The 16,171-nt window shown below is 38.7% G+C and overlaps 1 protein-coding gene across 3 annotated transcripts in view; it reads right to left on the reverse strand.

The window, feature by feature from the left end:
• RBKS (ribokinase) overlaps positions 1–16,171 on the reverse strand; it is a 115,031-nt gene that overhangs the window by 69,744 nt on the left and 29,116 nt on the right. For all 3 annotated transcript variants that reach the window (XM_023217261.2, XM_023217263.2, XM_023217262.2), the window contains exons 2-4: positions 13,978–14,110; positions 3,319–3,382; positions 2,326–2,388 (exon numbers count right to left, since the gene is read on the reverse strand). In XM_023217261.2, coding sequence (XP_023073029.1) covers positions 2,326–2,388; positions 3,319–3,382; positions 13,978–14,110 — 260 coding nt within the window. The remainder of the gene's footprint in view (positions 1–2,325; positions 2,389–3,318; positions 3,383–13,977; positions 14,111–16,171) is intronic.

Raw genomic sequence — 16,171 nt, forward strand, 5'->3', positions numbered from 1 at the left:
TTACACACTGTAATGATAATATTTTGGACATATTGGGTTAAATATATTGCCTAAGTTAAATTTACCTGTTCCTTTTTACTTTTTAAAATGTGGCTACTAGACAATTTAAAATTCCACATGTGGCTTGCATTTTATTTTTATTGGACAACACTGATCTGGAGGAATGAGTTGTAGCAGGCATTTTCTGTGCTCCAGGCTGCTCGTGCTGATCTTGTATAGACATGACCTAAAATCACCTCTCAACAGAGAACAAATTCTATCCTATCATCTTACCACAGATGTGTTTTTTGGCCACGAGGAAGACTTAATAAAGTGGGGATGGTTCAGCATAAACCTAACCTCAGTCCTGGAAAAATTCAAAGTACCCACTTGCTGAAAGGCAGCATCTCTCCTTCATTTTCTTCAGTGACCTCATTTTCTCTGTTGGAGTCAACTGCTACTTCCATGTTGCTGTCTCCCAGATCGAAATTTTTGGCCTGGCCTTAGCTGCTGAGCAACAAGCCCAAGACTATAGCTGTCTGATGGACAATGCCATATGGCTAGCTTGTTCATGCCTCAAATTTAACTTGTCAAGACTAAACTTGCAAACTCACTCCTTCGTTTAAGGGAACTGATTGTCCCATCTCTGTGTATTTGTCTGAATTCTTCTATTACCACCTATACTCTTGAGGGCATTACTGTACACTGTAAACCAGGCAAGGTCTACCAACTAGGCACTTGACACACACTATTACATTATATTTTTGCATGGAAAATGCAGATTTTGTTCATAAATAAGAAAGAGAACTTGAGGATATTCCTAGAACAACAACAACAACAAAATAGGTTTCAGACAAGGAATGAGCTGCTGTTGGCAGGAATAATTACTTAAAAGGTAGCTTAAATGAACACAGGCTTTCTATAGTTAGAATGAAAACTTTTATCTACTACCTTTAGGTGAAACATATCATTATTATTGCAACTTGGAATCACTAAAGTTGAGTTAAAAATACTGTATTTTCTGTGAGAAATGATCCTGCAAAGCTGCATTATAAATAAAAGACACATTGTGACAAATCCTAATTTAATAAAATGCACACTGTCCACAACACATGAGGCTCTGTCCTAGGTGCCCCACGAAATGCTTGGTCCTTCTGAATATTGATTCTGATTTTAAAAAATCTTATGTAGGTATTTTTATAATTAAAACAGTTGGCAGAAATTATGAAAACCTGACTTGAAGGTTGTTACTATTTTTTTTTTTTTTTCTGAGACAGAGTCTTGCTCTGTCGCCCAGGCTGGAGTGTAGTCACCAGATCTTGGCTCACTGCAACCTCCGCCTAGTTGAGTTCAAGCGATTCTCCTGCCTCAGTCTCCTGAGTAGCTGAGATTACAGCCATGTGCCACCAGGCCCGGCTAATTGTTTTTGCATTTTTTAGTAGAAACGGGGTTTCACCATGTTGGTCAGGCTGGTCTTGAACTCCTGACCTCAAATGATCCACCCGCCTTGGCCTCCCAAAGTGCTGAGATTATAGGCATAAGCCACCACGCTCAGCCACTGTTTTGATTCATTAATTAATTCATTCATTTATTCATTCACTCATTCATTTATCTATTTAGAGTCAGGGTCTCAGTCTGTCATGCAGGCTGAAGTGCAGTGGTGGGGCTGTGGCTCACTGCAGCCTTGAACTCCTGGCCTCAAGTGAGTCTTCCACTTTAGCCTCTCAAAGCATTGGCATTACAGGTGTGAGCCACTGTGCCAGGCCCAATTACTATTTTAAAAGATACATGTATCAGCTATGGTAAAGCCTTGTGGCAGACTTACTTGTATACATAGACTTTTGCAATTTGATTGCTGTTGAAAGAACAGACAAAATTGAACACTAACGATAAGCTGGATGTAATTAGTTGCTGCCATTTGCTCAGAACATATTCTATAAATATGACTCATCAAACTTTTCTTTGCACCTATTTACATTTATTTACCTAGTGTAACTGAAATGACAGATGAATGCTTGACTGCTTTTAGAGACAAATGTCAATTATAAGTTCACCTGAAGAGTAATGGGGACATTACAGCATATACATATTATTTTGAGGCAACTTCATATATATTGGAGAGACAATTTTGAAAATCGTCTGAAAATTGATCTAAACAATCAACGTGAGAAGTATAAATAAAGGGAAACACATTTACATTTGGATTGGAAAAACTATGCTTTAGGCCTTGAGTGGTGGCTATAGTAAGAGGTCCATAGGATTATGGTAAAAATTGATGATGCTTCTGATCTATCTCTGGAAATACACTGTCTTATGAAATGACACCCCAATATGCAAAACACTTACCTTCATTATTGACAATTATAGAAGCAGTTCCTGTAGCAGCATCTTTAGTCTGATATGTAAATTCTGAAAGAAAAAAGAAAATTACAATCACATGTATACAGACTGGCATGTATAATTTATTTTAACAATTTCAACACAACACTAATCCTTGGAAAAACTTTTTAACCTTTAACCATCTGGAATGATAAAAAAAAAATAAGTAATTAGTGCTAATTTATAACCATCATCTATACAACAAGAAAAATAGACAGCTTTATATTTAGTTGCGCCTTTTCTCTGCATTAGTAACAACCCACCAAACTGCTCCTACTTTCAAGTCCCCCCAATTATTCATAATTGTATACATATGCATTTTTCTAGACCAACACATTTATGTTCTTCATTGAAAGGAATGTCAGAGTTGAGATAAAAAGTAAAGGTCAAACCTATAAAATGAACTTGTTTGATTATTTTCATTCTCATAAGCTTGTTATTTCACCAAGAATCAAGGTCTAGCATATAAACAGAAATGTTGACCAGGCAGCCTTTGGTAGCAGCAAAGAGCCTTGAACTGGAGTCAGAAGATCTTTATTCTAGTCCTGGCTCTGGCTCCAACCAGCTGTGTGCTCTTGGAAAAATCACAGAACATCTCTGGCCTTTGGTTTTCTCTTCTGTGAAATAATGGTTTCAGTCTCTATGGCTTCTAATGATTGTTGCCAGCTGTAACATTCTTAAAACACCTTTTGTGAATGCAGTATCTTTTTCTTTTTGTCATTTGTCACATATCCATGAGATGAAAGTTTGTAATCTCTTATCATTTTATTCCCATCTGGAGGAATGTACATGGAAGAATAAGCCAAAGGACATTCAAGCAAGAATGGACAAAGCTGTGTATAAAAATTCTCTGGCCACCAGGGGAAGGTCTAACAATTCTCCTCTAGATTCAATTTTTCTCATAACAAAATCACAGAAAAAAGCTATAAACACTAACTTTAAAATAGATGGGAATTTTACCTGTAGAAATATCATTCTGTTTTAAGTTTTCTATATAATCATTGCCAAAAGAATCTTTGCCAACCTGTACCAAAGAAATAATGAATATTAGATCTTTTATAGTTAGTAAAATGCTACAATGTAGTTTTTAGAATACTTAGCATTTTAAAAGGGCATATCTGCACAGTACTTTACAAACATTAGCTAATTAATCTTAATATAAGATGCTAGACTTGATTGCAGCCCAAAGAATTGTTATATAATAATGTTTCACTTATATCCTACTTAAAATGTGAAGTATTTAATGAACACCACTCATTAAGTCATTCTCATTTTGAGCTGTTCATGTGATAATTCCCACTGAGATGGAGTTGTCTACCGTCATCAATCCTTAATATTTATGGACAATCTCAGCTGTTTGTACTTCCTGGTAAATATGGGCATCTTTGTCATGACTTACCTGATGTTCCAGAATCTTTTTATCTTCTCCCTTGACACTGACATGTGGAGGCAAAGAAAAGGAAATTTTATAGGCCCTAGCTAACTTGAGTAACTTGGTATAATGGAATTCTGTTTTTGCATCCCAGCATCTATTCTGTTAAAGGTATTTCAGTTTTTCCTTTGGACACCCATTTCTGTCCCATTCTATAGACAACAAGATTAGGTTGGCCAAGGGACCCAGGCCTGATTAAAAAACATGTTCCCTGTAGTCCCAGCTACTCGGGAGGCTGAAGCAGGAGAACTGCTTGAACTTGGAGGCGGAGGTTGCAGTGAGCCGAGGTCACGCCACTGCACTACAGCCTGGACAACAGAGTGAGATTCTGTCTCAAAAAAAAAAAAAAAAAAAAAAAGGGTGTGTTCCACCACCCTGGTCACAATGATGGGTTCATGAATGGGCATGTGACTTAAACCAGTCCAAAAAGACTCAATCCTGGGACTTTTACTGAAGCTACCAGGGAAGACAAGTTTTCTTCCCAGTAAGATTACTGGCTATAAGAGAATGTAAGCTTGTAGTCACTGGGGCTCACCATGTGGAGACAGCTAGAAAGAAAACAGAGAAACATAACAGAAAGCAGGAAGGTGACAGACACAAACAGACACAGACTCCTAATAGCCTAATGGACCCCTAAGTCATCTAAAGCCAGCTCTACCACAGGGCTTTTCAGTTACATGAGGCAATACATTCTTTTTAAAAAATTTATTTATTTTTATTTGTTTGCTTAAGCTATTTTGAATTGAGTGTCTATTGTCTGTTACTAACAAAGTCCTGATTAGCTTCAGGCTGGGCGCAGTGGCTCACGCCTATAATCCCAACACTTTGGGTGGTCAAGACAGACAGATCACTTGAGGTCAGGAGTTCGAGGCCAGCCTGGTCAACATGGTAAAACCCCATCTCTACTAAAAATACAAAAATCAGCTGGGTGTGGTGGTGCATGCCTGTAGTCCCAGCTACTTGGGAGGCTGAGGTAGAAGTGCTTAAAGCCAGGAGGCAGAGGTTGCAGTTAGCTGAGACTGCGCCATTGCACTCCAGCCTGGGCGACAGAGTGAGACTCCATCTCAAAAAAAAAAAAAAAAGGAAAAGAAAAAGCTAGTTAGTCCAGCGCCTAGTGTCACCCTGAACCACTGATCTATAATTTAAGTTGCTGTGTTTGTGCCTGGGTCCTGTGACCACATTCTTGCTTTGTGGTCCACTTTGGTAACTGGATCGCTCCCTGCTTCTGTCAGCACGAGTGTGTATCCTCTTCATCTGGTTAGCCCTCTAGCTCTTTCAGAACAGGTACTCTTCTCTGCCTGGCCATTTGCAGGGGCCAGAACTTTAGGTCTGTGGCTCAAAGCCAGAAAACTATGATTGCAAGGCCTTTGATACCAACTGCTGGCATCTTATCGACATCTCCCTACTGTCCGTTTCTGCAATCACTGTGCTAGTCAGGACACCCCTGTTATCTTCTCCCATACCTCTCCAATGCTAACCATTTGTCTGACTGCTATCTTGGCTGGACCTTGGCTTGTACTCTACGGTTGAATCTACAGCAGAGGCTGAAAATTGGTGGGTTGAAAGTTGAATCTGACTCCTAGATATGTTTTATTTGTCCTACTACTGTTTTCTAAAAAGCAGACTTTATTTTTTATTTATTTTATTTTATTTTTGAGACGGAGTCTCTCTCTGTCGCCCAGGCTGGAGTGCAGTGGCACAATCTCAGCTCACTGCCAGCTCCACCTCCCGGGTTCATGCCATTCTCTTGCCTCAGCCTCCCGAGTAGCTGAGACTACAGGCGCCTGCCACCACACCCGGCTAATTTTTTGTATATTTTTAGTAGGGACGGGGTTTCACCATGTTAGCCAGGATGGTCTCGATCTGACCTTGTGATCCGCCCGCCTCGGCCTCCCAAAGTGCTGGGATTACAGGTGTGAGCCACTGCGCCCGGCCAAAATAGACTTTATTTTAAAAACTAGTTTTAAGTGCTCAGCATAAGTGAGTAGAAAGCACAGAGTTCCCATATACTTTGTCTCTTTCTGCAACTAGTATCCCCCACTACTAACATCCTGCAACTAAGTATACATTTGTTACAACTGATAAACCTAGATGACATATCATTATTACTCAAACTCCATAGTTTACATTAGGGTTCACTCTTGGTGTTGAATATTCTATAGGCTTTTACAAATGTAAAATGTCATATATCCACCATTATAGTACTATACACAATAGTTTCACTACCCTAAACATCCTCTGTGCTCTGTGTGTTCATCCCTCTCTCCCCACTAGCCTCTGGCAAACACTAATCTTTTCATTGTCTCCACAGTTTTGCCTTTTCCAGAATATCATACAGTTGTAATTACACAGTATGTAGCCTTTTCAGACTGACTTCTTTTACTTAGTAATATGCAACTAAAGTTCCTCTGTGTCTTTTTGTGCCTTGATAGCTAATTTCTTTTTAAAGCTAAATAATATTCCAGCATCTGGATGTACCAGAGTTTATTTATCCATTTATCTACTGAAGGATGTCTTCAAAGTTTGGGAAATTATGAATAAAGCTGCTATAAATATCTGTGTGCAGGTTTTGCTATAAATGCCCTGCTATTTTTGTTTTAATTTTAATTTATTTTAATTTTGTTTTTAATTTTAATTTTAATCAGTTCTCAATACTTAAATATTAGAAGACTTCACAAAAACAGACAGATGTCCAGGAGGTTCTGAAAATTCAGAGGTTCTAGTAACACTGCGTCCACATTCCTGCAAGGCAAACCACCTGGAACTGAGAGGTGAGTGCCTTAAAGTGGGCATAGACTCTTGACTTCATCACAGTCCGTATCTAGCCTACTGCAATTTCTGTTACCTGCTTGGCTCCTGTAGGCCTTTAGGCTTGCGACCTCTGAACTATACTTCTGAACTGAACTTCTATTTTTCTGTCCTGCCAGTGAGCACTACTTCAGTGGACTATGTCTCAATCCAGGCTTCAGTCACTCCTGGTGTGTTCCATTCTTCCACAGAAAATTGTTCCTTTCTGGATATATCAATAGAAAGAAACCTGTTTGCTTCCTTACCATCATTTCTGAGAACTTAGAAGTCCTTTGCCCTCTCCTCCACCAAATCAAACCTCACCTGTTTTTCAAGTATCAACTTAAGGTCTACCTTCCCTACTCTGGCCCTTGTTGTTAATCCTCTCATCTCCAGACCTCCTATGACATTCCTAATCAAGCCCATAGTTCAATATCATCTTACATTGTTGGCAATTTCATATTTGTTAGTCCAGCCTTCTTAAAAGCTTACTGGAGACTCTTTAGGATTTGATCACATCAGTTGCCCTTCTGTTCATTTCCCTTGGACCCATCTTGTAGTCATGTTCCATTCTTTTTTTTTTTTTTTGAGACGGAGTTTCGCTCTTGTTGCCCAAGCTGGAGTGCAATGGTGCAATCATGGCTCACTGTAACCTCTGCCTCTTGGGTTCAAGTGGTTCTCCTGCCTCAGCCTCCTGAGTAGCTGGGATTACAGGTGTGCACCATCACACCCGGCTAATTTTTGTATTTTTAGTAGAAATGAGGTTTCACCATGTTAGCCAGGGTGGTCTCGAACTCCTGACCTCAGGTGATCTTCCTGTCTCAGCCTCCTAAAGTGCTGGGATTACAGGCATTAGCCACCACGCCCAGCTGTCATGTTCCATTCTTGAAGGAAAATGACTACAAGCACCCAAACTATTCTAGAATGGTTCCATACAAGGTTTTATTTTCAACAGCCTCCTTGAAGGCACTCTCACACTCTTTTGGCCATAGCAGTGAAATACTTTTGGGCAGAAAGATTCTTGAAAACCCGCATAGTCTGAAATAGCCTGTCTGTGTGAGCTTGTTCCACATGAAGGAAGCCAGGTCAAGAGCAACTATGGACAAGCACTTGCACATAAGCCAAAAGGGAACTCTCAGAACTCAACATGCTCTTTGGAAATCCCAGGCTCAGATCTGCCCTGAATATCGTAGAGTAGTGCCATCCGACAGAACTTTCTGCAATGATGAAATGTTCTATATCTGTGCTGTTCAATACAGAAAATGTTTTCTATTTGTTCTGCCCAGTACAGACACTCAAAATACAGACTGTGTGACTGAGGAATTCAATTTTTAACTTTGATTACATTTAAATCTAAATATCCACAAGTGGCTAGTGGCTTCTGTATTTGACAATGCAGCAAGGGTCATGGAAAGCAAAAGGGCTGGGTATATGACGAACAAGAGCATTTCTTCAGCTAAAGGTGTTGAGATGCTTCTTTCACTCTTATCACTGGGAGGGCTCCTTCTGCACTGAAGAAGAGCTTTGGCAGGGCTTCCAGAGTCCAGAACTATGACCTGAAGCTAAGGAGGGCAGCTTCAGTCAGCACCATAACTTCTATTTTGCAAAATGATTGAGGAATGCTTGTTTAGGTTGCTTGGAATCCTCAAATGGCAGAAACCATCTAGTAATTCTACTCTTCAACATACATTTGGGGTGAATAAAACATAGATCAAAATATCCTATCCAAGGCCACATGAAATTGAATATTCTACTCAAGAAGCTATCACATATATTAAAACAGGTTACCAATTTCAAAGCATTAGAATACAGAAAATAGGTTTAACACTAAAACTAAGACGAATATAATTTAATCTTTGCAACTGAGGACATTTTGTGACTTTTCAGTGCCTGAGGGTTATAATGAACAGCTGGTTGAGGAGACTACGTTGCGTTTGTTGTCATACAAAACCCGGCTGTTACTTTTTTGAATAAATCCTTCAAATTAACTTACAACTTGTCATTTGTGGCCTTATAACAAAATGCATAAGAAGAATCTATAAAATCTCAGTTATTTAAGCTTGCTGGTTGTTTAAATCCTAGATAAAGGGGTGTTTACCTTAATAATGGCGTTTAGGCTAGGCATGGTGGTTTATGCTGCAATCCTAGCATTTTGGGAGGCTGAGGTGGTAGGAATGCTTAAGGACAGGAGTTCGAGACCAGCCTCAGCAACAGAGCAAGACCCCATCTCTACAAAAAATTAAAAAATTAGCTGGGTGTGGTGCTGCATGCGTGTAGCCTCAGCTACTCTGGAGGCTGAGGTGGGAGGATCGCTTGAGCCCAGGAGTTTGAGGCTGCAGTGAGTTGTGACTACACCATAATACTACAGCCTAGGTAACCTGTAGTTACCTAGGCTGAAAAATGGCCTTTGGGCATGGTGGTGCACACCTATAATCCCAGCCCTTTGGGAGGCCAAGGCAGGCTGACTGCTTGAGCTCAGGAGTTTGAGACCAGCCTGGGCAACATGGTGAAACCTTGTCTCTACAAAAAAATACAAAAATTAGCTGGGTATGGTGGCATGTGCCTGTACTTACAGCTACTTGGGAGGCTGAGGCGGGAGGATCACCTGAGCCTGGGGAGGTTGAGGCTGCAGTGAGCCCAGATTGCACCACTGCACTCTAGCCTGGGCAACAGAGTGAGATCCTGTCTCAGAAAAAAATGAAGACCTTTGATACACAAAGTTAATGCTACAATCACATTAGGCCTGATTATATAAGAGTGGTGATAGGTTTGAGATAATCCAGTTATTTTCTCTCATTTCTACCATTTCTTCTTATATAAGGTGTATATTATTTGCTTGGTTTTAGGATCATTTGTTTGAACACATGGCTGAGCATTCCAATCAACATAGCCAACTACTTTTAGCTAGCTGTCTTTCAACAGAGTTCAGGAAAGGACAGATTTCACCTCATTATATATTACCTGGAAAGACCTGGTGACTAATTTTTGATCTCTGAAAATGAAAATCTCAATGCATGATCAGATGATTCTCCCACAGTAATCTAGCACAGAAGGTACTTTTTAGTTAAGGTGATGGATACTCTAATGCACTGCTTTTCAAGCTATCCATGGAGAAACATTGGCCTTGTTTTCCTTTTCTTGCTTTCAACCCATTGTGGACTATTTTATAAAATACAATAACAAGGAGATGAAAACAAAAAAGAATCATACAAACTACAAGGCCTAATTTATTATTACTATTATATTCAACAGCTATAAAGTTACTCTGTCAAATTGCTATAAATGATCCTAACTGCTTACTCTCAATTCCTGTACTGTTTGGACCAGTGACAATCTGCATGCAGCCTGGCACCAGCCTGAGGACTGGACTTTGAACAACACCACCTTAATATATTGAGTTAGGAGGCCAGCAGGTCTTACTTTCCGGTTGGACCCTGCTGGTGGAAGCAGGATCTGGTCAAAACATGGTGCAATGAAGAAGTTGGCTGAAACGGAGGAAAGTGACCTCTAGTTGCTCTCACTGCTCATTAGCACAAGATGCTCCTACTGGACCCAGGATAGTTTACAAATGCCATGGCAATGGCCCAGAAGTTACCTTATATAGTTCTGAAAATTCCCCTTCTGCATAACCCACCTCTTAATTAGCATATAATTTAAAGTACATGTAAATATAGTTGCTAACAGTCCATACACTATCCTCTGGGCACCCAGCCTATGGGTTAGCTGTGTAGCACTGGTTCAATCAAAGTTGCTTTTTTTTATCCTTGGCTCACTCTTAAATTCTTGCCTGGGTAAAGCCAAGAACCCTCCCTGGCTAAGCCCACCAGGGCAGCCTACATCAGTATCACCTCTGTCACAAAACTTCATGCTTGATGGTTCTGAAGGGAGAACAGATAGCTACCTGTATTAGTTTGATAGTCTCATATTTGAAGGAAGTAATACAGGGTATTTTCTTGAAGGTGTTTCCAGTTTGCTGATTCCTGATCTGGGTCATTTGGGTTCATACCTACTCATGGTTTCTGTGCTCATATTGGGCCACTGCATCTTGAGTTCCTTACTTGACCATGGTCCTCTCCTGAACTGCCAATTTTTTTTTTTTTTTTTTTTTTTGTGAGATGGAGTCTCGCTCTGTCGCCCGGGCTGGAGTGCAGCAGCCGGATCTCAGCTCACCGCAAGCTCCACCTCCCGGGTTTACGCCATTCTCTTGCCTCAGCCTCCCGAGTAGCTGGGACTACAGGCGCCCGCCACCTCGCCTGGCTAGTTTTTTTTGTTTTGTTTTTTTTTTAGTAGAGACGGGGTTTCACAGTGTTAGCCAGGATGGTCTCAATCTCCTGACCTCATGATCCACCCGTCTCGGCCTCCCAAAGTGCTGGGATTACAGGCTTGAGCCACTGCACCCGGCCTGAACTGCCAATTTTTGATGTTTAGGAATAACTTCCTCCTCTTAACATTTGGCTTCAATGGAATGGAGCAGGAAACACTTAACTCAGGTGAAGTCTTAAGAAAGATGTCCTAATAGGCTCTTTGCCCTGGAAGACTTTCATATTATACAGCATCTGCTGGGATTTTAAATCTGAAAATACCATCTCCATTTATCACTAGACTGTAGCTTTGGTCCATGACTCAGTTAAAAACTGACTAAATAACTTTTAAGTACTTCAAATGTTTCATTATACATGTATCACTGTATAAATATTGAGGTAACTCGTTTAATATTCTTTGTCACAATATCTTAACAAGTATTTCTCCCTAGCTCAATATAAGAAGTTTGTTTGGGCCATCAGTCTTACTTCGAAAGAGCTTGAAGTTTAGTTTGTTATAGGTAGTAAGAGGTAAATAAATCTTGCTGAGAAAGCCATAGAAAATTTTTACCTGTTTTTCTTTTCCTCCATCTGTTCATTTTTATCTTGATAAATTTCATGGTTTTGGTTTCTACTTAGAACTTGTCATCTTTAAAATAACTGCTATAAAGCAAGTTTGACGAATTTGCTTAATAAAAATGTATTTCACAATGGATAAAATATGATTAATGGACAGATAATAACTTCTATTATAAAAATATATTATTTTCTTTTTAAGAAGTCTAAGAATATTGTGCAATTTGCTTAAACTTTTAAATAATTCCATGTCTAAAGGTCCCGGGTTATCTAACCAAAGTTATCCTGGATAGGTTGTAGCTGCGGTCATGTTTTTTGATCCTCTGCTATGCAGACACAGGCTAAAATCCACTGTGGTGCTAAACATTAGATGACTAAATCAGGGGCATGGTAGATATATAGAACTTTCAAAACTGTACAGATGCTAACATAAACCGTCATACACAAATAATACTTTTGCTTTAATCAACCTCCTAACTGGAATATTTCCCAAAATATAGACCCCTGCTTCTATTCCTTTCCCATCCACTCACATGGTTTTAGGATTCATTTCCCAAGTTCAGTTCCATAATTCAAATATTTCTCTTTGTCATTTCTTTCTTTGCCTCAAATTCAACAGACCTAAAATAAAATCAATTTGATAATCTTAGGATTGGAAGAGATCCCAGGGGACATCCAATCTTCACTTTAATGGCTACATAAATAGCTTCTATAAAGCTTCCAAGAGGGAGGGGTTCTCTAATCTCTCCTTTAACGTCTCCAGCTCTAGGAACTCCCCTCTTTCAGGAAGCCATTTTGGGTACATAGCTTCCAACGCCAATTCTACATCCAGGTTTTCCTACACAGGAAATTGTATCATCCTCTTTCCACTTCCCAGGTCCTCTTAATTAAGTCAGCACCATCTGGTCACTCTCCAAACCTTCTACAGCTAATCAGGTAAGAGATGGGTCAGGCCTAAGTTTTTAATCAGCCCCCTCTCACAGCCCCATAATTCCTGGGACATAATTAGTTGCTGATTAATTACAATGATATTTTAAATCTATCAAGAGCTCAATCTTAGCGAAAGAGGGTTTCTTACTTTGAATCTTATGCTTCACGTGACGTTTTTGACCCAATAGCCATGTGAAAATTATGTTAATCACAGGTTAGAAATAAAATTACAGTTCACTAGCAGATGAAGTGATAATTGTATAGTTTATACATCATTTAAAACTCCTGTGGAGAGAAAAGTGCTGACTGCAATGAAAAATGACATTTTGAGAATTTTTGGTAAAATCTCTATAGTTCATAGGAGAAAGCTCATTTTTTTAAGTTCCTTGTATTTTTCTTGCCCTTTAATAATGTGCAGACCCAGCCTGGCTTTCCCTAAAAATCAAACAAACACAATCATCTACCTTTCCTGTTATACTAATGCTATAATGCTAGCACCTTAAAATTTCATGAAAAATGAAAAATGTAAACTTTTGGCAGCCCATTTAATTTATTTTCAAATTATTTCAGTAGTATGGATAAAAATAGGAATACTGGATGTTGCAATATCATATTTCTACATACATGAAAACAAAACAATGCCAAAAGATCAGTTATGTGCAGTTCATTAAGGCCAAGATTCTTTTCAGATCTAAGATACAGCATTAGAAGAAAATGACTTAGAGATGAGTAAATCACCAGTTATTACACGAAGTTTCCAAAAGCTGTGTTGCTGCAGTGAAACCTGCTAAAAACAAGATGACTCATGCTGTTGTTTAGAAGCTGGATGACAGAAACCCACTGGAGTAGGCTAATTTCCCTCACTTCTCACACCCCAGTTATAAACTCATTATGTTCAGGGAATGTAGCATTAAGTTATTTGAGAACTGCTACTTCCCAGAGGATGTAATGAGGTAGACATTAATATAAAGGACAAGGGAGACTACTCTCTCTTATTTAGATCTTTAAAAACAATAAACTTCCATAAGAACTGAAAGCAGGTATTCAAGTAGATGTATATGCATGTTGGTAGCAATGCTATTCATAAGAGTCAAAAGGTGGAAACAGCCCAAGCATCCATCAATCCATTCACTGATGAACAAAAAAATTGTGGTATATCCATACAACGGAATATTATTCAACCATAAAAAAGAAGGAAATACTGATATATGCTACAATGTTGTACCTCAAAAACAGTATGCTAAGTGAAAGAAGCCAGGTACAAAATGTCACATAATATATATTCCATTTATATGAAATGTCCACAACAGATAAATCCATAGAGACAGAATGAAGACTGGTGGTTGCCAGGGCCTTAAAGGGAAGATGGAATGAGGAGGAACTGCTTAAGGGGTAAGGGATTTTGTTTTGGAATGATAGTAAAGTTCTGCAACAAGATAGAAGTGGTGGTTGAATGTATTAAATGCCACTCTACGTTTTATAAGCCGCTGAATTGTTCACCTTAAAATGGTTGAAAAAAATAAAAACAATGAACTCCAGTCTTAAAACCAGATTCTTACCTCTAGAATCCTCTCCACTATACTTTATACGTACCTTGCACACTATGGACGTCGTTGCTCCAAGTCGAGCAGCTTGGACACACTGGTTGGCACCTTTCCCTCCAAAGCCAATAAAAAACTTATGTCCATGGATGGTTTCTCCAGTTTTTGGCAAACGAGAAGTAAGACTATTGTAATTTAAAAAGAGAAGAAAAAAGGCATCTTGGTAACTGTAATCAATTTAAGTTCTTTAGAAGAGAGGGAAGGCTATATGGTAGAGCTCTAAATAGTCTTAACACTTAGAATTACGAGCAGAAGCAAGGAAGATCGTCTCTTCCTTTAGGATGACATTTAGTAGTTTGCATCATTATCAAGAATGAGTCTCTTTGACAGGATTCCTCTCTGTCTCCTAGAGCCCACTACTGCATCAGGTTTATTCATGAATACCTTTCCTTCATATTCCCTTTCCTAATGCCAACACAGAACTTTATTCACAGTGGGATTTAATAAATGAGATGAAATTAATGTATATTTCTATATGGATTTATCTGGTTACTTTAACAAGAAGCAGGAAGTGTATCAGGATTCTGATAATCAAGTACAGGACCTAAGGAGACAGGGAAGTTACAATTCCAGGTACTAAAGAATCTTTTTTGTTTACTAAGCGGTAGAGTAAGAGTGGGGTGTTCAGACAGCAGGATCAGGTTTTAGTCTTAGGCCATCCTGCATATGGCATCATTTCATGTGCTCACTCAAAAAGAGCATCTATTTTAAAAAAGGAACCCTAAAGAGCTAAGTTATTTTTAAATTTTTATTATGGAAGATTTCAAACCTATAAAAGTAGAGAAAGCAGCATATTGACTTCCCTTACCCTCATTCACCTATCATCCAGATTTAATAATTTAATAGTTATCATCTCATAGCCAATCTTGTTTGAGTCAATACCTTCATCAGTTTCTCCAAGAGATAAGAATTTTTACCATAATGCTATTATTGCCTAATGATGATAGTATTAAGTGAGGCAAAAATAATAAAAGGTTTGATCCAGGGTATGATTTTTATATTTCATATTATTAAAGATGGAAGGTATGAGGAAATAAAATATTTGAAGGATGGAAGGAAATGACTGACTTTAAAATGAAAGAGGCGTTCTGGGGAGTTCTAGGGCAAGTGAAGAAGATGGGCGCAGGTGGCATGAATATTGGCTAGTTGGCCACAAAGAAGTGGGCCAAGGGCCAGAGGGAGAGATAAAAAGAGGGTAGGTGTGACCATAAAAGGTTAATTAGCTTTAGATAGGAAAGAAAGGTAAAGAGGTAAGTTCACAATAGTAAGGCCACTGAGAACCTATGCTGCTTTCACAGGTTAGAAATCTATATTAATTTCTCACATACATTGTGATCTACCTGAAGCCAGTATCTTACATTAGAACAAAGCAATGCCAATTCCTATAGGTCCCTAACAGCCAGTTTGCAAGGGGATGACTTATAACTGATGCTAAGAACACACAATTGTTTCAATAAAGACCAAGCTCAACCTGTTAACCTCCCTTATATAGCTCTTAAAGTGTCAATAAATTGAGCTGAACTACTCCATTCCCTTGCAGTACACTGTCAAATATGGTTGAGATTCAAAAGAGCCTCATCAATAATTTGAAAACATCCCACTCCTCCCCTTTAAATTCTATTTTTATCTTGGATTCTAAATGCATTTATAGTACTGATGAAAAAAATATACATCTAGAAGGTTCACTTCTGAAAAAGGTACTCAATCAAGAGAAAAATGGTTTTAATGTAATGTTATTATCCTGTCATTTAATTTAGCAATGACAAGTGATGATGAGATTTTGATTTGCATTAGAAATCTTAAACATTTTAGGGTTCTGTTATGAACAGGCAATGATGAGTAATCTGTGTGATTGAGTAACTATGTGAATTCTTGGCTTACTGATGCTGCTACAAACAACACTCATAGCAACCTTAAAAAGAAAAAATATCCCATGTGGCTAAAAACAGGCCAAATAACTTGATTAGTAAGACTGTCACTGAAGAAACTTACGATTTCCACTATATTTATACTTAGATCTGGGTTACAATTCACTGGTTTGAATCAAGTGTAGTTTTTATTATTGACTGTGAGAATTCATTTAAAAATCACCAGATGATTACTGGGATGCATATGTATGTGGGGGAAGGGCAAAATCATGGGTACAGTACGTGTGTTTGATGTGGGAGCAGATGGCTGGGATTTAA

This window comes from Piliocolobus tephrosceles, chromosome 15, assembly GCF_002776525.5.
Source record: "Piliocolobus tephrosceles isolate RC106 chromosome 15, ASM277652v3, whole genome shotgun sequence".
Classification (NCBI taxonomy): Eukaryota; Metazoa; Chordata; class Mammalia; order Primates; family Cercopithecidae; genus Piliocolobus; species Piliocolobus tephrosceles.